Raw genomic sequence first — 25,279 nt, 5'->3', positions numbered from 1 at the left:
TAAATAACTCTTTGGTTGATTTATTGTTTGCTTCAATTTTTTTCACAAAGTGTGATTTCTGCGCATTTAAGGGCATTATGATATTTTTTAGCTCCACTTTGTATATTAGCCTATCACTGTATATCAAGATCCAATGTGAAGATGAAGTCAGTGGCAGTTCTCAGACGTCAGCCCAACTGACTAAAAAGAGGGATAGATCTGGAAAATCCCCTGAGAGACTTGGTAAGACATCTAAGAAGTCCCATCATGAGACTATTCACTCTACCTCTAAAAAAGGTAAGCTGACATTCTCTTCTGAGGAAAACTGATGAAAAAACGGAAATGCCACTGAAAACTGCCTTTAAACAGCCTAAGACTCAGTCTGAGTCTGTCAGATCATCCTCATCGCGGAAAAAGACATCATCGACGATGCAACCGCCTCAGACTTCATCGACGCTATCCTCATCGACGGAACCATTGGTGAAAGCTGTACCTTCGTTTACGAAAATCACCTCGCTGATGACGACGGCACCGTTGACGATACCACCAATGACAACCTTTTCTCCCGTCGACGACACCATTGGCATCAACGGTTCCTCCCTCTTAGACGCCTCCACCATCAACGACGACCACTGCTATGATGACGACATCATTGTCGACAATGGTTCTTCCGTCCTCGGAATCGACGACGACAACAGTCGCATCAGCTATTTCTATGTCCCGGTCTACGGTTATCTAGTCGACGCTTACATGGAGAAGGCCTACTTCATTGCAAGTATCACCTATATTATCTTCTAGGCTATCGTCCACATTCCCGTCGACAAGAAGCTTTTACCAGGACCCTTCCTACATATCGCCCTTACCTCCTAGCCATTTTTTGGAGGAATCCGAGGATGGTGGGCTGTTTAGTCCAGCATGCAGCCCCTCTCCACTTCATGTGAAATACCAGGAGGAGGATGAGGAGGAAGGAAAATTATGAACATTATCAAACTATGCAAAGGCCTCCAGTGTTGTCACCTCAACAGGAAACAATGGTTCAAATGCCTGTGGCATTAGTGCAGAACTTGACAGCTATGCTGCAGGACTACTATACTCTTTTCCCATCTGCAGCAGGTCCCGTTCACGGTCACCCGTTCCTCCACCTGCTTTGCTTACTTCAGGTCCCTCTATTCCTACCACTGAGGCACATGATACTTTACCTGTGCCACAAGATCAAGGAGCGCAAGACGATGACTACGATACAGTCGCTGAGGAAGGTGAACACCCTAAAACACCAACTACCATTGATGAATGGGACGAATATTTAATCCAAACACCATCCTCACGGTTCCTCAGGCAATTGATTCTCCTCCGGAAGACATTAGAGGTTTTCATGCCATCATGGAAAGAGCGGCGAACCGTTTTCACCTCCCTATGCATGCCAGTTAAGCAGTCCGACTGCTTTTTATATGATTTCAAAGATCAGAGCAGGAAATCGGTCCACGCCATTCCCATTATCAATCGTATTTGGGAAGAGGGGCGTCAAGATTCTGAAAAATTCTTTCTCTGTGCCTGCAATTCTTCCCAGAATTGATAAGTATAAGGACCCAGATGATGCCACTGCATGCCTGTCTGGACATCCTACACCTGATTCTGTAATCTCCTAGGCTGCTCAGCGCAGATCTAGAAATCCATTGATGCCAATTACTGCGCCACCTGATAAGGATGGAAGGAGACTAGATAACATCGGGAAGAGATTCACCACCATGACAGGTGCTACAGTTTGTACCTCTAACTTATTGGCAATTCTAGGATGGTATGGCCGTCAAATGTGGTCTGATGTTGCTCCGTAACTCGAACTTTTGCCTAATGACAAGAAGCAGGAGGTGAGAAAAATTATCTTTGCAGGGGAGAGGGCAGCATCGGAGATAATTGACATCTCTTTGGATTTGGCCTCTCTAGGTTTCCGGCAACTAGCTGGAGCAGTGGTCCTCCTTCATCAAGGATGGCTTAAATCTACCACCTTTCGTCCGGAGGTACAGAGCAAAATTCTTGATATGCCATTCGATGGGGATGTGCTGTTTGGCAAGCATATTGATGATGCCTGTCAAGAGATTAAGAAGGGCACCGACAATGCGAAAGCCCTGGGTATGCTTCAGTACAGGAAAACATAATTTCGAGGCACCCGTGGCAGAGGAGCTTATTCCTTTCGTGGTGGCTACCAAAATGACCAACCCCAGAATTACCAGAACAGATATGGCTATCATCAGCAGCAACAATCTAACAGAGCCCCCCCCCCCTCCTGCTGCTGCTTACACCAGACAGCAAAACAGGAGGAAAGTGCCCCAACAGGACAGAAATATTGCTAGGAAACCGTGACATCTCCCCAGCACCTGCAACAGTTCGGACACTCTTCAACCCCAAGACGCTGAATATTTCTCATCATTTTACCTAATGGGAAAAACTAACTTCAGACAAATGGGTACTGGACATAGTCAAATTTGTAAAGATCCTACCACTCCATCCACCTCTAAAGAAATGTCCACCACATCTAGCTCTCCTCAAGGAAGAGGCCAGGAGTATGCCCCAGAAAGGAGCTATAGAGAGAGTTCGCCACTCAAGTATGAAGAGGTTTTTACTCCTGTTTCTTTCTGGTCAAGAAAAAGTCTGGAGAATGGAGGCCAATCCTAGACCTAAGGAAGTTAAATAAATATCTGCAGAAAAAATCCTTCTGCATGGTTAATCTTCAAGAGATTCTACAGCTCCTGGATCATGCAGACTTCATGACGACACTAGATCTGCAGGATGCATACTTCCACATCCCTATCCATCCCAAACATCGAAAGTTCCTCTGTGACAGGTGCTCATTTTCAATTCAGAGTTCTCCCTTTTGGTCTGCGGTCAGCTCCAAGGGTTTTTACAAAATGTCTTGCCCCAGTTGCAGCTCATCTCAGACTGAAGGGCCTGCAGCTATTCCCCTACCTGGACGATTGGCTAATAAAGGCTCCATCTTTTCGGCAAGCCTCAATGGCAATGTTAACTTGTTTTCACATGTTTCAATCCCTGGGGCTGTCTCTCAACTCATAAAAGTCAGTTCTACATCCTTCTCAAAGGCAGAAATTTCTAGGATCAGTTTTGGACACCATCCAGGACAAAGCATTCTTGTCCGCAGAAAGACAATCACACCTGATTTCCCTAGCAACAGACCTACGAAGAAGAAGGTTCGCTTCTGTGAGGAGGGTAAAATCTCTTCTCGGGATGTTGTCCTCTGCAATCTTTTGGTACCTCACTCTCGTCTCAGAATGAGACCTATTCAAGAAGAGCTAGACAATCAATGGCTTCAAGTGACTGGATCGTTCGACAACCTGGTGAGGATAACCCAGTCATGCGGGCAGCTCTGCTTTGGTGGCAGCGCTCCAGCAATATCTCAACCGGGCTTACCTTCCTTCCTCCAACACCTCAGTTCATCCTTACTACAGATGCTTCTCTTGAAGGGTGCACACCTTTAAGATCTCAAACAAAACAAGTGATGGACAGAATGTGGATCAATGTCACACATTCACACCAGTCCAAAGATCTGGGCCCAAATCCATTGTTTTTTTGCACTCCACACCACCCTGGGTTAGACAATGGCGATATGCAAATCAGGTCTGACCCTGTTGCCCCATGGGAACAGTCCAGTCCGAACTACAAAAGCCATGTCCTTCCCAGAACGGAATCAAGCATCCGAGGACCGGACCGGTTTCGAGGTAACACCTCATCAGCCCGGCTAGCTTGACTCCAGTGGTGTGGAGTGCCTGGGACCCACGCCTGAGCATCCCCAGCGCACTTATGGCGGCAATTGCAAACAAAACAAGTGATGGACAGAATGTGGATCAATGTCACACATTCACCCCAGTCCAAAGATCTGGGCCCAAATCCATCGTTTTTTTGCACTCCACACCACCCTGGGTTAGACAATGGCGATATGCAAATCAGCTCTGACCCTGTTGCCCCATGGGAACAGTCCAGTCTGAACTACAAAAGCCATGTCCTTCCCAGAACGGAATCAAGCATCCGAGGACCGGACCGGTTTCGAAGTAACACCTCATCAGCCCGGCTAGCTTGACTCCAGTGGTGTGGAGTGCCTGGGACCCACGTCTGAGCTACCCCAGTACACTCAGGGAGAAAATTACAAAAAACAATTGGATGGACAGAATGTAGATCAATGTCTTACATTCACCCCAGTACATTGATCTACATTCTGTCCATCCAATTGTTTATTGTAATTTTCTCCCTGAGTGTACTGGGGTAGCTCAGACGTGGGTCCCAGAGCCTCCACACCACTGGAGTCAAGCTAGCCGGGCTGATGAGAGGTGTTACCTCGAAACCGGTCCGGTCCTCGGATGCTTGATTCCGGTCTGGGAAAGATATGGCTGTGTAGTTTGGACTGGACTGTTCCCATGGGGCACAGGGTCAGAGCTGATTTGCATAAAGCCATTATCTAACCCAGGGTGGTGTGGAGTGCAAAAAACGATGGATTTAGGCCCAGATCATTGTACTGGGGTGAATGTAAGACATTGATCTACATTCTGTCCATCCAATTGTTTTTTGTAATTTTCACCTTTAAGATCTCAGCATAAGGGGGAAATGGACCAAAGCATTAGTAATAATGTGCATCAACTTCCTGGAACTTCAGGCTATATTTGTAGCTTTACAGGCTTTCCTTCCAAGACTTCAAGTATCCTCGGTCCTTATAAGGACGGACAACGCCACTTGCATGCATTACCGAAACAAGCAAGGAGGAACACGTTCTCACATCCTATCTTGGGAAGCTCACGATATATGGAAATGGCTGCTTTCTCACCACATTTCTATAAAGGTGGAACACCTGCTGAGAATAAACAAGTCTAGCGGACACCTTGAGCAGAACTCCAAATTCTTGCTATGAATGGGAGTTAGACCAGTCAGTCCTGGAACACATTTTCCAGATGTGGGGCAGGCCCAACTTGGACCTCTTCGCCTCCGAGACAAATCAGAAATGCCCATTTCAGCTGAGAACCAGAGAAAGGAAATTGGGGAAATGCTTTTATGATGAGCTGGACGGGGATTTTCGCTTACCCTTTACTTCCGAGACTTCTCAGAAAACTGAAAATGAAACCTTGGCCACGTTACCACTGGTTCACACAGCTTCTCCTGCTCTTAGAATGCAAACCATATCACCTCCCAGTGTCTCCAACACTATTGATATTGAGCAAGGGCCAGATTCTCCTTCCGCACCCAGCCTCGCTGTAACTACATGCCTGGCTTCTGAGTTCTCTGAATTCAAGGAGTTAGATTTGCCTCAGGACTGTAGAGATATACTTGCTAAGGCAAGAGCGCCATCTATGCTTAAGACCTATTCTCTGAAGGGAAAACGTGTCTGTTCATGGTGCCTTGATAATAATATACATCCCCTGGAGTGTTCTCCAGACAAGGTTCTTCCTTATCTTCTTTCACTAGTCAATTCTGGCCTCCTGTTCACATTGGTTAAGCTACATCTGGCCGCCGTCTCTACTTACAGATGTTCTTCACGTGGCATATCTCTTTGCTCTAACCATCTCGTCAAGCAATTTATGAAAGGTCTCTTCAGAGCTTTTCCTCCTATTAGGGCTCCGCCTCCTAAATGGAGGCTTAACCTGGTTCTAGCGCAGCTTATGAAGCATCCCTTCGAGCCTATTCACAGAGCTGAATTTGAGTATCTCTCCTGGAAAATCGCTCTATTGTTCATTCTTACTTCCCCTAGGAGAGTCAGCGAAATTCAAGTATTTACTATCAAACAGCCCTATCTACGTTTAACCAATGACTACGTCCGCCTCAAAACAAACCTTACCTTTATTCCTAAGATATCATCGTCTTTCATCTTAATGAGCCTATTATCCTATGTACTTTCTTCCCCATTCCTTCTATTCCAGTTTAGAAGGCTCTTCACACTTTGGATATAAAGAGGTTTCTGAAATTCTTTTTATCACCTACTAAACCCGAATTCGGATCCATTGTTTGTTTCATATGGTGGACAAAAACCAGGTACAGCAGTGACTAAACCAACATTTGCAAGGTTGATTGCATCAGCGATTCAATTTCGTCACTCTAAAGCAGGACATCCTCTCTCTGTCAAACCTAAAGCTCATTCCACAAGAGCAGTGTCATCGGCGGCGCTTTTTGCTGGAGTACTGTTGGATAAAATTTCCTGTGCTGCAACTTGGAAAAATGTGCACACATTTACACAGCATTACTGTTTAGATCTGGCTCCAGAAGCTGAATCAGCTGTTGGTCAAGCAGTGTTACGCAACCTTTTCCAATAAGGTAAGCCTCTGTTGAGAGGTTATTATTTTATTCCATGCTAATGAAAGCTATTTGTGTTACATGTTAATGCTTTTTTTTCTTTGTATGCATAATGCCTCTCTCATGTTGTGTTGCATATGTTGTGGAAATATTTATGTATATTTTTTACGAGGTATCTAATGTGATTCGTATGATACCCACAGTCCGATTAAAAAACTATGGGCTTTTACTGCTAGCTGTTCCCTACACCATAAGAAATTCCTTACAACTGTATCTGCTAAAAACGAAAACAATTTCTTTCGGGAAGCAAAAGAGGCCATGCGGAGGGTGGTTCTTTAATAACGCAAAACTCGAATCAACACCTTACTACAAATATTTGGGAATTTTTTTCAACCGTAGGTGTTCATTTGTCAAGCAAAAATAAACATTAAGGACCAAAGTCTTGTCACTAGAGGCCGCCACCGCAAAACTGTCAAAACAGCTACTTGGCTCAAGCCTAACCCCCCATGCTGAAAGTGATGAAGGCGAAGATAATCAACTCTGTCGTACGGGCACAAGATTAAGATGGGCACAACAAGTACTTTACTTAACAAACTAACAATCAACATTTTTAAACGTGCTTTTCGTCTGACAAAATCAGCTTCGCCAGCCCAAGTTCGACCCGAACTGGGCCTACTGGACCAGCATGGCGTAGAGGCTGGCGCGTTCATAAAGTTCTGTAACAGACTGCGCCATGCCAGGGAAGTCACCCTGGATGCCAGACTTTAGCAAGAAATATAGAAATATCAAACCAGCCAGAAGTATCGTCAACATCTGGATCACAGCCTACAATTACTAGGAGTCAAAGAACTCTGGGGAACAAACCCCTCCCAGCCGGTGCTAAAGGTTGCCAGCAAGAAGAGCATCAGATTGTGGTCTTTTCATTCAGACAGTGCAACACTGTCAAAAATGAAACACGCCTGGGCAGAAATTTCCAACTTTAAACCAGGCATTGAGTTGCCCTACTTATCAAGCACATTTACACTTTACTGGAAACAAATGTTTTTAGCTCTGAGGATGGGTGACTGGCTATTTTTAAAGAACCTGCCTGAATGGCGCCGCTCAGGCAATAGCATGCGATGCAGGATGTGCAGCTATCACTCCAAAGCAATGGAATACATAGTTTGTGCATGCCTGCTATGCTCACAGACAGACGGTTACTATTGCCGGATGAATGGATCAGGCTAGGAGTTCGATCATGCCGCCAGGCCATAATCACTGCCTTAAACCCAGATAACATCAAGCTGAACATTGGGCTCACCAAATTTGTCAACAAGGTGTCAAAACTGTTGGGAGACATTAGTGGGGTCAAATCTCCCTTACCTCAGCAGGGCGGCATTCAGTCTGCCGGTTCAACAACAGAACCCTAGACTGCTAATATTAGCCGACCCTCCCTGCCTCCCAGCTGAACATTATCTGCCCACAATGTTTTTGAAGGTTTTAAGTAATTTGCAAGCACCATGTTTATTTATTACGTTTTTTTTCTTTCAATGAATCGATTGTTTTTCCTAAGTTGAGAATAATCTGCCTACAATGCTATTGAGGGTTTTCACGCAGCAGTCCTTTGTATGAATAATTCTAATATGTTTTTAAATTGTAATGGTTTTTTAACCAAACAATACAGTCTATATACCATTATTGCTAGCTATTCTGATTCAAGCTTGTGAATCTATGAAAGATACCCCAATACTGGATAAGAAAAGGAGTTGCATACCTATAGCTTCAGTTATCCAGTATTGGTATCTTTCATATATTCACATGCGACCCACCCTCCTCCCTGGAGAGGCTTCCCTTATTGCTAATCTATACTTACTGTCACTTTTGTTCAAAAATCTGAGGGACTTGCCTCTCTGTGGAGTGTTCTAGAGGGTTCTAGAGCCTGATTAGCTATGTTTCAGATTTGGTTCTTTTTTTACAAAAGGACAAGGATGAGCAAATGTAGTGACTGTACAATCCATTATAGCCTATTGTATTATGTTTTATTACTGTTATGTATATATTTTATTTGCACCATGAGACTCCCACCTCGACGGCGGGGATGATTCAAGCATGTGAATCTATGAAAGATACCAATACTGGATAATTGAAGTTATAGGTAAGTAACTTGTTTTCTCCTGGCAAATACCACTTTTCGGATGGTGTTTTTCTATTAGGTTTGTTTTCTAGTCTGGGGGCACATTGATCCAATTTGTTGGTGATTTTTTAGTTTAGCATTTCTACCTCTACCTGTTCAGGGGGTGCCCTTGAGGCAGTTTGATCTCTTAAAGAGAAGTGGGAAGCAAACAGATCTGAAGTTATGAGATTCCACTGCCCTTCTGCCACTGTTGAGTGTGTGAGCGGTCTGGTTTTCTTAACCAGCAAAATAAAGGAAAAAACAATTAAAGAGTGAGCAGTCCAGGTAAGGCATTCAATTCTTGAGACATTTATGAGCTCTTTATTAGAAAATAGGAGATCAAGTGTATGCACGGCAATATGGGTCTGTCCTTTGATTAATTATTTGAGCTGAAGATTCTGCATATCACTTTCCAGTTGTTTAACCACAGAACCTTCAGTATTTTCAAAATGGACGTTAATATTGCCTAATACCAGGAAATTATTATGTTTTAGATAAGCAGGGAACAGCTGAGATAGCAGTTTGGCACTGAATTAAGACTTATATCATGGGAACTTGTAAATGACTGCTCCACCAAACATTTTATAATCTCCACTGGACACTCATGGTTTCCTAGTGGAGCCACAGGTTCATAGAAACAAGTAAAGCAATCTTTAAAAAGAATGGATATTGCTCCTCCACCCTTCCGCCACAATCTGTTGCATTTTAGCAATTTGTAGCCAGCAGGAAGGGCGGAGGCAATATCAAGGGAGTTGTTGTCATCTAACCAAGTTTTCGTAATGAAGGCTAGTTGTGGCTTTTTATCTGCTAAAATATCCCAAATCTCCAGACAGTGTTTGAACAATGTTAGTGTTCGGTTAGTGTTGTGAATGTAAACCCAAGACCTCAGTTTGGGAAACATACCTATTGCAAATACTACTGCATCTCCTGACTGCGTGGTATTGGTGTGCTTTCAGGTTCTTGTAGGTGTTTTGTGTCTAATGTAATTCTGGTAGATTCTCAAAGTTCTCTTTAAACATTTGTAGTACAGTGCTATTGTACCTGTGGGTTAATAGTTATGCTATTTAAAAACTGTCCTGTAAGAAGTTTCAGTCTTACACTCACCAAATAAAGAATTATGTGCAGAACATGTTCTCATGTTTTTCTGCAGGATATGCAAGTGACTGGTGTTGAAGATGACAGTCGGGCTCTTAACATCATCATTCATAAACCTGCATCTAGCCCACATTCCAAGCCTTTTCCTATCCTCCAAGCCAGATTCATTTTTTCTGATCATATCCGATGTATCATAGCAAAGCAGCGCTTAGCAAAGGGACGCATCCAGGCTCGACGTATGAAAATGCAAAGGATATCTGGTAAGCCGATTGTACCTTTCTCAAAGTTATTCTTCATTTTTTTTCATATAAATCAACAATTAAGTGTTTTTCTATTCTATAGAATAACGGTACCTAAATATTTTATTGGCATTTTGTAATGGCAGAATTTAAGCAGTGACACTATACTTCGCACCAATTCCTGGCGTATGTGGTTATGTATTGTAAACCTTTATAGAATAGGTGACACACAGTATAAACTTTATTGATGGATGAGTGCTGTGAAAGGGAGAGAATAATGATATCAAATTTAACACGCAGGCCATTTCTGCTTTCCAGTATTGTTAAGTGTATATTCGGTCATTATCCTCCCACGTGCTAAAGGATTTTAGTGCACCATTAAACATTTTCTATACACAAGTACACGTTCCATACGAGTTTATATGTTATGTACGTGAAGATATCAAATTTGTGGTCTGCTTTTTTGCACTTGCTGAAAAAACTCACTAAAGGTGTACTTTTTCCAGTTAATGTAAATGTTGTGCAGACATGTTTCTTAGCGTACCTTCTCAGCTTTACCAAAGGGATCCAATAAAGAAGAGATTTTTTTACTCTCATTTTTTTCTAACAAGTGATTAACTTGTTCCAGAGTACTTGGACTTAATCAATGGATACAACAAGAAGGGAAGATGGAAACATGTACAATTTCTAATTAAAAAAAATGCAAATTCATGTAAGAATTAGTGTAGCGTAGCTGGCCCAAATTTCTTTATTCAGAAGTCTCATAAATGCGAAAAATACTAAAACGAATCTGAAAATAGAATGTGGAAAACGTTTCTACCTGTAATTTTCATGTCACTGGATATATTTGCAAATAATTTACCACTCCTGGTACTAGCTGGAAGAAATGAATGAATGATCTTTATTTGCATGATTAGTTAAAACCTTTGCAAAACATAATACACAATAAACAAAACCTTTTCTAAGACTTATACGGACATAAAATCACAGTTCACATAAAGTGCATATAATAAAGTGGTATTAAAATATATACAGTTGAGATTGTTTTATAAATACATTTTGCCCATTAAGATGATTTAAGGAAATCGTATGTTATATATGACTCCAAGTTTTCACTGAGCTGGGATAGATACTTTACCGCTCTAATGTTCAAGTGGGCGTTGGCAGTCTTCAGCGCCGCCATAATGGACTGTCTGCATGTCCACATGTTAAGAATATTAAAAGATCTGCACACGAACACTCTGCACTCTCTTTAAAGTGCTGGCCACAAACATACTACATGCATAAGGGTTTCTATTCCAGTATTGCAAACCCTGGAGGTAGTGTTTGTAGGCCGAATGTGCCGCTTAGGCATAAGGTACAAAGTTAGAAATGCCCCAAATCGATAGTGCTTGAACTTAAATTTGATATACTTTGAATGATTTGTGCTCAGAAATGCATAGATGTCCTTTTGTACTGTACATGTTTATCACCATCCAGGCATGCCTTTGCACGCTAACACGCTCTTATCCTCAAGTTTGCTGATCTTGTGAGCACTGATGGAAACACGTTTTTATTAGGTCTCGCATAGGCAGCGCATGCGCTGCATCTACGAGGCATCAAGTAAGTAGTATGTTGGGGTGAAGCTCCGCCTATTGGCTGTCATTTCTATTGCTGCTTGCCATTCGGTTAACTTAACCATTGCTCTTGTTAGCTGGTTTTTAATTGGATATTGATGCAATGCGATACTTCTGTTTAGACCGGAAGCAACAGCGCCTAACTACTGTGTTCGTCCGCTTTTCGGTGCGCACAATATTCTTTTAGGCGGCCAGCCACGCGTGCTTTCACTTTCGATGCTGGCAAGATACTTGCGACTTCTCGCAGAGCACCGTGCCAGACTCTCTCTCAGCTGCCGTTTCCCACTCGTTGGTCTCACCAACGCCATGGAAACGTTGTCGCTCTAGCCACTTTCCGCCTCTATGGCATGGCTGACAGCAGTGGGAGGGCCTGAAGTGCTAGCGTCACTTGGAAGATGGCGACGTCCTTAGTTGTGGTGCGGACTGGCACAGTGTGATGGCTGCTTGGGGCGCCGAGGGTCAGGTAATTGGCAGTAATATGTTTGCATGACCAGTAGCGACCACAGCCGATGCTTTTTGAAAGTTGGCGCAGGAGCAGCTCAAAGGGATTGGCCTCGTCTGTCTACTGCAGGGCACCCGGCATGTGCGCATTCCAGCCCCTGTCACCCTCCTCAATGCTGCTGCTCTACACTGCAGAGTGACTGCTCAGGCGCCTCTATGCTGCTGCTACGTCTCCATTGAGGCGATTTCAGGCGTGAGACAGCCAAAATAATAAAGCCATTATGTCGTAAAAAAAATCCGGAGCAACTCGCCTGCACTGGGTCTATTAACGTGTATGCGTTTGCAAACATCTAAGACCCCCTGCGCAGGAATGCTGGGGCTCGGGCCAGGTTCCGAGGGCTCGCTGCCAGTACCCCCACAGCCACCAATTTAACACTGCTAAGGGCGGGTTGTCAACATCTGATAGCTACCTATTCCCAGACTGCCCGGGCGGTTTCAAAAGTCGTGCCCGTATCCTGTGACCAGCGGCTCGGGATGCATCACATCTCCGCTTCCGCGGGCCGGCCAGCTCCTGTCTGGCTTCTCTCCCGCCCTCACTCCACTCCCACTCCTGTCTCCCCGTTCCTCTCACTTTCTTCTCTCCTGTGTGCCAGGTGTACATAACCCTGCACTAGTATTTACAAGTCACACTTCTGTCGCTGTCCCTTCACACTGCTCATGTTTTTACTCTGCCCTTCTTTCGCTGCTCTACCAGCTGCTCCTCTGGCCCACTCTTACCTTGTCTCACACGTCTCCCTTTCACTCTAATTCTACCGTCTCTCATTTTAGACTGCTCCTGTCTGCTACCCATGCAGTTCCTGCTATTTGCCAAATGCTTTCTCAGTCTGCTGCTCCTGTGTGGCAGGTCCCACCCTCCTGCCCCCGCCTTTTGTCCTGTTCTTGCTGTCTCCTCTGTAAGGGCACGCCATAACATCTCGGCTTCGCCAGGCCGGCCGGCTCGTGATTTTATCATAATACGTTATAAAAAAAACAGCATACACCTGCCTGTAAATCAGATTTGTGTTTTTGTGCCTCTGTTACAGAGATCTGGGCACAAAAGCTTGTGACTAGTAATGGTGCTGACTCAGGCTTTCATCTTTCCAAAATCAGCATAATGTGTCACAGAGGCAGCATAATTTATGGGCTGCAGATTAATCATAACCGTCAGCTTCCCACAATCCTAACTGGCGTCAATTCCTCCTCCTTCAAACTTCTAGGCGCTGTGATTCAGGGCAAGAGCACCTCTGGTCACTTGTGCACGAACTCAAAATGCTTTTTACAAAGGTCCACAAAGATTGACACCATCACAGCACATTTCGAACTACACGCTCCGGCACCTGCCCTGTTACAATTTCCCCCCCCACAACGGTGAACAAGTTGAGCTAGAAATCGCTACAATACCATGCATTGGTAACATCTGGTATTTCTATTGCTACAACGCTGCACACCTGCGACAGACAAAGCCCTATGCAACAATATGATTGATTTTCACAGATTAAATCTCTTGATTCTTGTAAACAGTATAAGACACATTGGTTGCTCATTACTGCATTTTAGATTCGCTCCAGAGGTACTAGATATATCATATATAATATTGTTGCATTATTTAATGTCATTTGTAAAATCGTGCTTTGGTGTGCGCCTTATTTTCTGCAATGAGCAATAGAGAGCTGAGAAATTAGCGTAATTTCAATGTTGCAATCCAATATTTATACAAATGGATCGTTTTGCTGTCTGACTACATTTTATTTTAAAAAATGTCTAGGAAATTTAGAAAACACACGTGTTTTGATTGTGCACAGATGCTCATGCATACACTAATACAATAAATATTTGTTTGCCAGTATTCTATTTTCCTAACAGCTTTTAAAACTGTCAAATGCAATAGGTCTCTCATTTGCGAAATTTTAAGCAATTTCCATTGTAAATGACAATGCCTTTTATTTATCTGTTTTCAAAACCAACACATAAATAAAAAAATTGTCATTTACAATACCAGTGGCACATACTCATGCAAATGCGAGACCTATTGCATTGCAAATACTAGTTTTAAACACTGCCTGAGCCACCTGCTGATTCCACAGATCCATTGCCTGGAATGTTTCAAAGGACTTTTCCAGGAACCGAATATCAAATGAGTTGATCGGACTACTTCTGATTTCTTGCCAGATAAAGTTACCCAGGGTGTCCGGCCAGAAGCTCGTTGTTTATGGTACAATGTAAGAAATACTTGCGTCTGGCAGTTACTTGATTTACCAGGCAAAACTCAAGGCTCCCTTCTGCTGGGGCGGCCGCTTGGAATGCGAAAAACATTAGTACATTTTAGACTCCAGACCATTCATGAGGCTTGCATCCTTCCATGTTATTGATGGCAATAGATCCGCCTTTATAGAGGATTAGAGCTAGGCTGGAGCCCCAGAGATGTTTTGAGGCGGTTGTAAAAGCGCATTGTAAGGCCTGCGCTTTATTTCAAATTAATTATTTCTGTGTCAGGTTACCTCTTGCAACAATCTAAACTTCGAAGTACTTGTACTCTATTTTTTCATCAAGACTGTCATTTCTCCAGTGCTTGGCCTTTCTTTGGCAGACCATCTTACCATAAATAACAACTTTGGTTTTTGCTAAGCTCACTTCCAGTCCATTTGACCTAATATAGTCCGCTAACTTATTGATTAGTCTATGGAGGCCCACTTTTGTATTACTTAACATAACTAACTCATCCGTGTACAAGAGGTTGGACAGAGAGACTTTCCTCCCAGTTTTGGCGTTTGTGAATTGACAAGATACAATGCCGATCTGAGATGCACAATATAAAGGTTGAGTAGCAAGGGGGCAAAACAGCCGTGTTTGAGCCCAACTGTTGTATGGACTTTCCTGGGTACATAATTACCATCATCTAATTGTATACATATTCAGGTATAGGAGTTCTATTGCCTTTTGCAATTTCAATGGAATAAACAATAATTACAATTTTTTCAATAACTGACTTCTGGGGACCCAATCCAAACCTGCCTTTAAATCGTCAAAACAAAAGAATGCTATAATGATACACTGTATTTGAGGAGGGTTGCGTCGGTGGGCCCTTTTACCAAACATTGCGGGAGGGATTGTGTGGTAACCAATTGCAAATACCCTAGATTGGCCATGTGATTGATCCAAAGTATCACTAAGCAGTACCCATGAAAGGACGGCATAAGTATTGTCCCACTAGGGTCTTTTTTATAGGCACCTATAATTGATGCCTAGGATAGGGCCCTCTCTGCCAGTAGGAGTATGCACAAAACCATCTATCCCCATCTCAAACAGTTTTTTCCCTTGTCTGATTTGGATCATATTGATTAACTCCCTGATCCCTCATATCCGAGCTCATTACCTAGCTTATGTAGGGGAAGGCCATTATTGACACATTCACCCATATTAGATCTGGGTTAAAATAGTGGAGAGGAAACTCAGCCTACGGATCCATGGGATGCCTATGATATAAAGACACAAGGGGACACTGATCCATACCTTTATCCTACACAACCATCCCCACCAGATGATGCCACAGCTTATCAAGACTTAAAAGCCAGAGCTGCAGCATATCACCAGGTTCCACAACATAAAGACTCTATAGAGGATGACTTTCTCTTTGAGACTCTTCCACTGCACAGCAATGGTCTTAATATTTACCTATGCCTAAAGGAGTACTACATCATGCTGACTACTTTTTTTAAAGACCCTGTCAAGGCACGCAAAATTATACCAAAGGTTGACAAAAAATATATGACAGCATCTTAATACCCTATATGTATTGAAGGACAATTAACACCTGACTCCTACCTGGTAGGTGGGAAGGGGGTGGGGAAAATTTTGGGGAAAGTTGGGTGTTTTATTTCTGCAATTTGGCAAAGGCTGTATACACTACGAACTGATTAACTGTGCCATCTACAATGTACCGATTTCCAATGTACCTTGGCGGTGATATGCATACGTTTTTGTAGGTAAGCGCTGTATGTTGTACTCCTAAGTTGCTAATAAAACTTGTAAAAAAACACCTGACTCCTTAGTAATGGCAAATGCTAAAAAATGGGCTATCTCTCAAATAACTGAGAAGACACCTTCCCTCAGATAAAGAGTCACAACTTCTTGATGCCTCTGGGAAACTGGTGAAAATTGCAAAACACACAGTTGATGGACAGAATGTAGAACAATGTCTTACATTCACCCCAGTACAAGGATCTGGGCCTAAATCCATCGTTTTTTTGCACTCCACACCACCCTGGTTTAGACACTGGCTATATGCAAATCAGCTCTGACCCTGTGCCCCATGGGAACAGTCCAGTCCGAACTACCAAGCCATGTCTTTCCCAGACCGGAATCAAGCATCCAAGGACCGGTTTCTGGCTATCAGCCTTCATTCAGCCTGGATAGCTTGACTCCAGTGGTGTGGAGAGCCTGGGACTCACGTCTGAGTATACCCAGCACACTCGGGGTGAAAATTGCAAAGCACACAGTTCATGGACAGAATGTAGAACAATGTCTTACATTCACCCCAGTACAAGGATCTGGGCCTAAATCCATCGTTTTTTTGCACTCCACACCACCCTGGGTTAGACACTGGCTATATGCAAATCAGCTCTGACCCTGTGCCCCATGGGAACAGTCCAGTCCGAACTACCAAGCCATGTCTTTCCCAGACCGGAATCAAGCATCCAAGGACCGGTTTCTGGCTATCAGCCTTCATTCAGCCTGGATAGCTTGACTCCATTGGTGTGGAGACCTGGGACTCACGTCTGAGTATACCCAGCACACTCGGGGTGAAAATTGCAATTTTTGCAATTTTCTGAGAAACTGGTGGCAGCCCAGTCCGCTAATCACTGCTGAATTGCAAATTGTCAAATGCTTCTAGCAGGCTAGGACAGGTCACACTGTGATGAAATGGAGGAACTCCTCCAACACCTCCTAGCGGAATACAAATAAGGGGTATGAGATTGTTAATGAATAAAAGCTAATTACTAAACAATTCCATTAAATGTGCACTAGACTCTGCTGACACTGCAGCAAGGGGAATAAATACTAGCATACTCCTTCCATTTTATAAAGAGCACCTCTTTGGTCCATAGGTAGATACAGCCCTTGAGAAAATGAAAAAAGACACTGTAGTAGCAAAATGTATGGAGGCTCTACAATCTCCTATTGTGGGTCTTTTCGTCACCCAACTTACAGACACGGTGCTAAATCTGCTGCTACACATTATGTATGATCTTCCTACAAAAATCAAGGACAGTCATCCACCTCTAAAACCTACTACAGAGGATCATATAGAGGTAACAATTACAAAGGCTTAGGTAGAGGAAATCAACCTGTACCGCAAATACTATTACCAAATAACGACTTGCTTACCATTCCCCCTGAACATTTAACACCTGTAGGGGGACTTCTTCAAATTTTTTATTCCTCATGGAAATCCATCACAACAGAGCGATGGGTGCTGGACATTATCCAAAATGGTTATTGTCTGGAGCTCATTACCACTGCTCTAAATATACCACCCCGAAAACACAAACTAGCCATGCAACATCAAGCCCTTCTCAAGCAAGAGATGTCAGCTCTCATACTCAAAGGAGCTGTCTGTAGAGCCAGTACAACTTCAACATCAGGGAACAGGAGTATACTCCATGTACTTCCTCATTCCCAAAAAAGGCGGCTCTCTTCGATCTGTTCTAGACCGCAGACCTTTAAATCACTTCATTCTATCGGTACATTTCCATACGATAACTATTCAAGAAGTGATACCACTGTTGCAAAAAGGAGATTTCATGGTGACATTAGATCTAAAAGACGCATATTTTCATATATCTATCCATACTTCACACTGCAAATACCTTCAGTTTGTCTTCCAGGGACAACACTATCAACCGCCCCATGGGATTCCAAAATTCTTAGCATTGGTAGCAGCACATCTATGCAGACAAAACATTAATGTATTCTCATATCTAGGCGATTGGCTCATAAAAGCAAACAGCTTCAGGTTTGCTACCAACATGCACAAAAGACACTAACCTATCTACATCTACTAGGGTTTACCACCAACCTGCAAAAATCCCTTCTAAATCCGTCAAAAATGCATCTGTATGTAGGGTATGCTCCTAGGGATAGCTAACCCAAGTACAGGCAGAATACAGAACATTCTAACCCAATCCAGCAGCATCAAACTGGATGTCAGGTTACAGTATAATCAGCAATGAGCCTTTTAAGTATAATGGTATTCACCATCACAATAGTCTCTCATACACGAGACCACAACTAGAATGTCTCGCTTGTCAATAGACCCATCTCTGGATCAACTGTACGAACAAGTGTTGGCAGACAGCCGCACACATCACTCTCTGTAGTGATGGAACTCACAAAACATGTCCAAAGGTGGGCCGTTTCTACACCCAGTACACCAAGCCATTCTCACAGCGGATGGTTCACTGAAAGGATGGGGAGCTCACCTTCAGTATCTAACAATTTAGCGTGTATGGGACTGCAGAAACAAGGATCTCCATATAAATCACCTACAGCTGCAAGCAGTTCCCCTATCATTGAAAGCATTCCTACTTCGCCTCAAAAAAAGGTAGTCCTAATCCAGATGGACATGACAACCATGTTCTATATACAAAAACGGGGAATGGGGGCACTCTCTACAAGTATCGGCCCATTTCAAACCATATGGCGCATTGCATTTTGTCACAATATTCATCTCCTGTTGGAACGTACCACTATCCAAGGGCAATGCTCTATAGATGAGCTGGTCCGGGATATTTGCATACACTTTTCCGCCTCTCCCTTGACTTCTATTTGTGGTGAGGAAATCAGGCAGACCTCCCTCACCTTAGTTCTCATAACTCCTACTTGGGCACCTCAGCCACAACACTACTGAAACTCGCACAAGTGCCCCACGAGAAACGTCCTCCTAACCAGAACCTTCTCACACAGAAACATGGCGAAATCAGACATTATAATCTCAAGAAAATTAACCTTGCAATATGGCTCCTAAAGTCATAGAGTTTGGATGTTTAAACTTACCACAACAATGTATAGAAATTCTTAAACAAGTCTGTAAGTCTACAAGTAGAAAATCCTACTCAGTCAAATGGAAAAGATTTATTTTATACTTTCAGTGCCCAAACCTAAGCTGTTATCTGTTACATCTTCAAACCTTAGGTTTAGCCTACACTTCTATATGCCTACACCATGCTGCCATAGCAGCGTATCTACAAAACAGACAGACCTACGTCTTTATTCAAAATTCCAGTAATTAAAGCATTCATGGAAGGACTCAAGAGTTATTCCCCCTACACTTGGACCAGTATGGAATGTTAACATTGTGCTGACCAGGCTTATGGGGCCTCCATTTGAGCCATTACAGCTGTGTTAAGTGGGAAGGCTGTGTTGTGAAAACAAAGATGGGGATTCTTTACGCATAAAGCCTTGTACGGGCAAGCCCCACAATACATCAGGGAGCGTCTAGTCCCGTACGTTCCCAGCAGAAATCTACGATCAGCAGATGCCGCACTTCTGGCCTGCCCTCGGTTCAAACTATCCTCCCTTGAAGGGCGCGCGTTCTCCCACACATTCCCTGTAGTCTGGAATAATCTACCTGAGAGCTTGCGTAAGGAATCGAGTTTACTATCTTTTAGGAAAAAGCTGAAAACTGTGTTGTTTCAGGAGGCTTGGGGCACGGCCTAACTGCACCCTCTGACAAGTGCTTAGAGACCTCTGGGTGATAAGGCGCTCCACAAATCCAAATACATACATACATACATTCTGTTTACAATAAAACGTACAGGCATAAAAATCAGTTCACAAGCAGAAACGGTCCTAATGAGACACAGAAATCTTGTATATCTAGAGAGATAGGAGCTCTGTTTTCAGTCACAGTGCTTTGCCTCAGTTTTCGTTTGACTTACGCTCAGGTTATACGCACATTCAATGGGAGCGCAGGGCCCAGTGGTGCTGTGACATAACACAAACTTACACCCTCACCCTCGCAGAATGTAACGAGGGGCCCTTGAGCCTTCAATATCTTAGAGATATTTAATGGCCTTCGGATGAACAGGGGGACCCTTGAAAACTTTAGGGGGCACCCCTGGAAGTTTGGGGACCGCCCTGCACTCCCTGTCGTGCAGGGGCCTGCGTTACCCTCCTGCAGTTGTGCCTTTTGCATAATCCGGTATGTATGATTCAGTTTTTGTTTGAGACCCTAGTCTTTTTTTAACGCTGTCGCATACACGACATGATATGGACTGCATACACCGTATGGACAATACTGCAGGATTATCAGAGTTGGATGTTGTACACCGAGCTGCTGAGGCAACGTTGCACTTACCACCATATGTGCATTTTCGGAATCCTTTGTTTGACTCGTAGTACAAGACCAGCATTCTCATGAATCCATTTGCTAAGTGACTCCCTAAGCCCCACACCTCCTTCATTTTGTGGTTCGCAATCAATAGAAATGTGGGAAACTGTGAAGCAATATGAAAGAGAGGGAAAAATTGCTTACCAGAATTATTTCTTCTCCTGTGTATTTCATCTCCAGCGGATTAGCACATACGTTCCCATCCTCCCCTGACCTTTGGGAGTCTCCTGCTTCTGTCAAGGGTCTGACGCTGCTCCAAGTGGGAACTGAGGCGAGCTCCAAGTGGGAACTGAGGCGAGCGGGCAGGGATGCACTTACGTAAAACGCGAAATGTCAAGAGGCTCGTGCGCACTGACGGGCAGTCAGATTGGCGCCAAAAGTCTTCGAACCTAATGTGTTCACGCGTCCCCACCTGACACGAGGGAAGATTTTAAATGAAGTGATCGGTTGCACGTAAATGTGTTATAATGCAGACAAGAACCGATGTGAAAAGCAAATGTATTTGAGAAATGACAATCCAGTGGTGTTTCTTCTGTCCTATTAGCTAACTTTGCTAACAAGAGAAGTGCAGTACAGCCATCAGTGATTGTAAGGCATTTGATGAGCTAGGTAGTTCTAGACCACATTTGACTGTTCATGTGTGATAATTCCAGGAAGGCATTTGATACTCTTATTTTTAAATGCTTTATTGCACCTTTGTCCATTTAATAGAATGTGAAAAGAACACCAGAACGCTAGCTACATAATCAAAAATGTATGCTAAGATGTTCCTTTAATATTACTTGTTACATTAATAGTTAAGTTGATGTGCAGAGCAGATTACACTATCTGAATTTTGGTAGACATCCTCGACTGTGTTTTTTATTTTGTTTCTGCACACGAGTTTTAAATATTGTTATCATCAGTGTTTGACAGATTACTACCAACTGCTTTTTGCTGCTCCCATAAGTCATACAATCAGCTTGAAGAGACCCCAATCAATTGCTTCCTCACCGAGGCTGCTGTTCAAATTGCCTTAAAAAAAGCACCATGACACGGTCAGCATTGGCCACGTCATAGTGCTTATTTTCTTAACTTTAAGCCATGTTGCACAGTAGCTCGCAGTGCTGTGCAACATGTCTCAGAAATCATGACTGAATCAATAGATTGTGCATAGGTGAGACCGTTGGCTTTGCAATGATTGTTTCTTCAAGCGTTTAGTGCATCTTTGTCCATTTAAGATAATGTGAAAAGAACATCAGAACTCCAACTACTTTACCAAAGAAAATGCATACTAAGATGTTCTTTTAACACTACTTGTTCCTTTAATAGTTATTTTTTTTCTGTGCAGAGCAGAGTACACTATCTGAATTTTGGTAGACATCATTGACTGTTTTTAATTTTTTTTAAACCCCACCACACACGTCACTCCCTTACCACCACTGTTTGTTATGCAACTCTTGGAAAGCCATGTTCATTTCAGTGCATAAAACTGTTGGATTTGTTTCTGCCCAAGAGTTTTAAATATTGTTGTCATCAGTGTTTGACGGATTACTACCAACTGCTTTTTACTGCTCCTATCGGTCATACAGTCTGCTTGATGAGACACCGGTCAATTGCTTGCTCACCGAGGCTGCTGTTCAAATTGGCTTAAAAAAAAGTACTATGAAACAGTCAGCACTGGCCACGTCATAGTGCTTCTTTTCTTAACTTTAAGCTATGTTGCACATTAGATTGCAGTGCTGTGCAACATGTCTCAAAAAACATTGACTAAATCAATAGATCGTGTATAGGTGAGACCTTTGGCTTTGCCAATGATTGCTTCTTCAAGCGTTTTCCTCATCTCTAAAATAGTTTTCAGGCTTACCAACTGCTTGTGGGTACATGACGGGAAGTGAGAGCGTCCCTTCTCCAGTCCACTGCATTTCAAATCACCTTTGCCTGTCCCTTCACACTCTGAATCCTCTCCTTCCTATGTAACTCCCTTACCCCATCCTCCCATACCCCATCCTCCCATACCCCATCCTCCCATGCCCCTTCCATGCCCCTTTTTTCTCCCAACCTTTTCTCCACAAGTCTTTTTACTCTTCGCTATCCCTCTCATTGTCTACCCTCTGTACTGGTATACTAGTACAGCCAATGAACCAAGAGTGAGGACACTTAGTGATTATAAAGACTTTCTCAAGTGTGCTAAAAGAGAGCTCTGTTACTGTGTGAGCACTGGAAGAACTGTGTGTTATTAGTGTGTGGGTGGGTGTGTTAGGAAAGCATGCATGGCAACAACGATTGCTGAACAGACTGTGGCATACTTGTTGCTTGAACATGAAATACCTTGAAAAAACAAGAGGAATTTGTCAAAACAGGAAAAATAATTTAATTAAACAGTGCGCCCGGGTGAACAGTTAGAGGCATGGGGTCTGAGGACTGTCTCAATTTACTATCGGTCTAAAATAGACTTTTATACTGTTCATTGGGTGTAATAAAATAGTTCCACGAGTCCTTTTTTGGAAAGGAATGTGGCTTACTTTTTTTTAGGGCCATAAATCAATGTTTTAATGAAGAATCCAGGTGTGCCAGGACCTTGAGTGAACACGATGCGGCCAGTAGATACCGTGTCCAGATGTCCGGCATCGGGATTGTGTGATCACTGCATGTACTGTGTGTGCTGTGTCCTGATGGGCTGAGTGTTCCTAACTTTATGTGGCATCTGACTTTATAGTGTTTTGGGAATATGCGCACCCCTCCGGCCATGTGTGCCTTGTTGGGGCCTGTCTCTCTGGACCATTGTGGTGTCACTGCTCCTATCTGTGGGTTTGATCTCGGATTTCCTTTTCGCACATTTGTCTGCTGGCTATGTGCTACCCCACCCGTGATCTATCAATCAGTGACCCAGCGCCTGCCTAACTAAATATTTTGGTGTCAGGATTGACCCAGAGTTCACAACGGGTGAATTCCTCAATAAAGATGCAAAATTTGTTTCTGTACGTAAATGTATTGTTGTTCACATTGAGGTCGACTTTTTCAATATTAATGTTCATTCCACTAGTTAAATTTTCAACTACGCTATCAAACCCACACTTCAGAACAGTTGCATTATTGGGGGACTGTTGTTTTTCAGTTTTGATAATTACTACTTTCCTAGCTACTTGCATTCTACCCAATTTGAGGACTGTGTTTTTACAGCAGAAAGTCGCCAGTTGTAGGGAACCAAACACAAACAAGATCACTATGAAAACTGGTAGCAATGACGTGCATAGTCCGGAAAGCCACCGGGGGAGACAGGAGAACCAATTTAAAAACCACTCCTGCTCAGGGGTTACCTCCCTCCTCAAGTAGTCTCTTTTCAAACGGTGCAGTGCTTGGTTGTCTAGAGTCAAAGTCCCGTTATCCAGGTCATTCCCTGGGATAAACGTGCAGCAGGACTCACCAGTCTTGGCACACACCCCTTCCTCCATTGCGGTCATTAAGTCTAACATATACCGATGCAGCATCACCATGTGGTGGATTACTCTCAGTTCATCCTTGATCGAATTAAGGCTGAGCTCAGTGCTGTTCATCATTTTAAGCAACTCCCACCTGATGATTTGTAACCAGCGGGCATTAGTTTTTTTCTGCAAGATGAAGAAGGGTATGGACCCTCCTACTAATACTTGTGTGTCCTAGAACAGTCTGAATTCTTCTGGAATGTTCTTGTACTGAGCCCAGCAAAAATACCCCACAGTTTTTTTATGAGCCGGCGGCAGCAAGGCTGTTTTCTTTCTTAACGGGGCTGATAAAAATCCAATAGTTTTTCTTCAGAGATGACCAGGGTCGGTGTGTTTATGGTGACAAAGGAACAAAGTCCACACCATCCAGGGACAAGCGAAGATTAGGCAAACTCTCTGCACGGCCAGTAGGTATCTATCAGCTTGGAGGTGCCCCATTGCAAATCCGTAATGTGCAGGATCATGCCACAGTTTTCATTCGTGCCCAATGGAAGATTTCCTTTACCACTAAAACTGAATGAAAAAACTGAATATATTTTGAGGTTGCCGCTTCCTTTCTAGCAAAGTGTATTCACCTTCTTCGGCATCCCAGATTTCCTGACATTGGGCATCTATGCTGCCCCACGAGACTCATTTCCCTTCGAATCATCGAGCTAAATGGCACTACATAAGAACTCCATGTCTGGGTTCCACTTGTGGTTAAAGGAGACTCCGCCAGATACACAAAAGGGCTATTCTTGAACCACAAATGGAGGTAGGAACGGATGTATTTGTACATTCAGTTGGGGGTTTTGCTACCTCCAAGAGTATCTTCTGTGGGAAGTCTCGAAGCCAAACAGTATCCTTCCCTATGGTGCCCCTTCTGTGCATTCTGTCTAGCTCAGTTTGAATATTGCTTGCAAGAATATATAAACTGTAATTAAACATTGCAGGTCTTTGATATGGCTTCAGTGGAGATGTCTGCAGTTCTCTTTTCATAGGGTGTTTTTCGATCACAAAATACAATCAAAAAAGTTCATAGTGCATTTCTTAAGTTTGATTCACACTCTTTGAATCCACGTTGGGGTGATGACGTGGCCGCTGAAAGGTAGTGCACTTTGGATGTTCGCTTGCAGACCTGTTGGAATAGACCTTGGTTCATTGTTAAGTCAGAGAAATATTACATGTGCACCGCTGTTAATGATTTTTTCTTCTGGGTTCCTGTATTTCCCTTGAGGGATGTGTTCTCCACACCCCTTTAACGCAGTATTTTAGTGAGACACTGGTGTCTTTTTGGTGGTTTAAGGCTTGTAGGTGGCTTATGGTTAATCGGGCGAATCAGTCATTTTATGAGCCTACGTACATATCTGGGTTCCTGGATTAGTGATCTACGTGTAAGGAGTGGTCTTGGTCATAGGGATAGATTGTCTCTCCTAATATGTGCATGGAGGCTCCAGTGGCACAGATTGTTTACCACCAACACATCCACTGGACTAAATAAGGAAGGGAGCATGTCGCTACTGGGTGTTGTTTGGTGGTTGCAACGTGCCCCAGGATCACGTGTGTCTCGGCATGCAGAGTGCAACATTGCCCTCCGTTGTGGA

At 43.4% G+C, this 25,279-nt stretch overlaps 1 protein-coding gene across 4 annotated transcripts in view; it reads left to right on the top strand.

Moving 5' to 3' along the window:
* CLEC16A (C-type lectin domain containing 16A) overlaps nt 1–25,279 on the top strand; it is a 704,284-nt gene that overhangs the window by 547,668 nt on the left and 131,337 nt on the right. For all 4 annotated transcript variants that reach the window (XM_086941416.1, XM_086941414.1, XM_086941413.1 and 1 more), the window contains exon 20: nt 9,564–9,768. In XM_086941416.1, coding sequence (XP_086797542.1) covers nt 9,564–9,768 — 205 coding nt within the window. The remainder of the gene's footprint in view (nt 1–9,563; nt 9,769–25,279) is intronic.

Source organism: Lissotriton vulgaris, chromosome 10, assembly GCF_964263255.1.
Source record: "Lissotriton vulgaris chromosome 10, aLisVul1.2, whole genome shotgun sequence".
Lineage (NCBI taxonomy): Eukaryota > Metazoa > Chordata > Amphibia > Caudata > Salamandridae > Lissotriton > Lissotriton vulgaris.
This window is presented reverse-complemented; position numbering and strand designations above follow the sequence as displayed.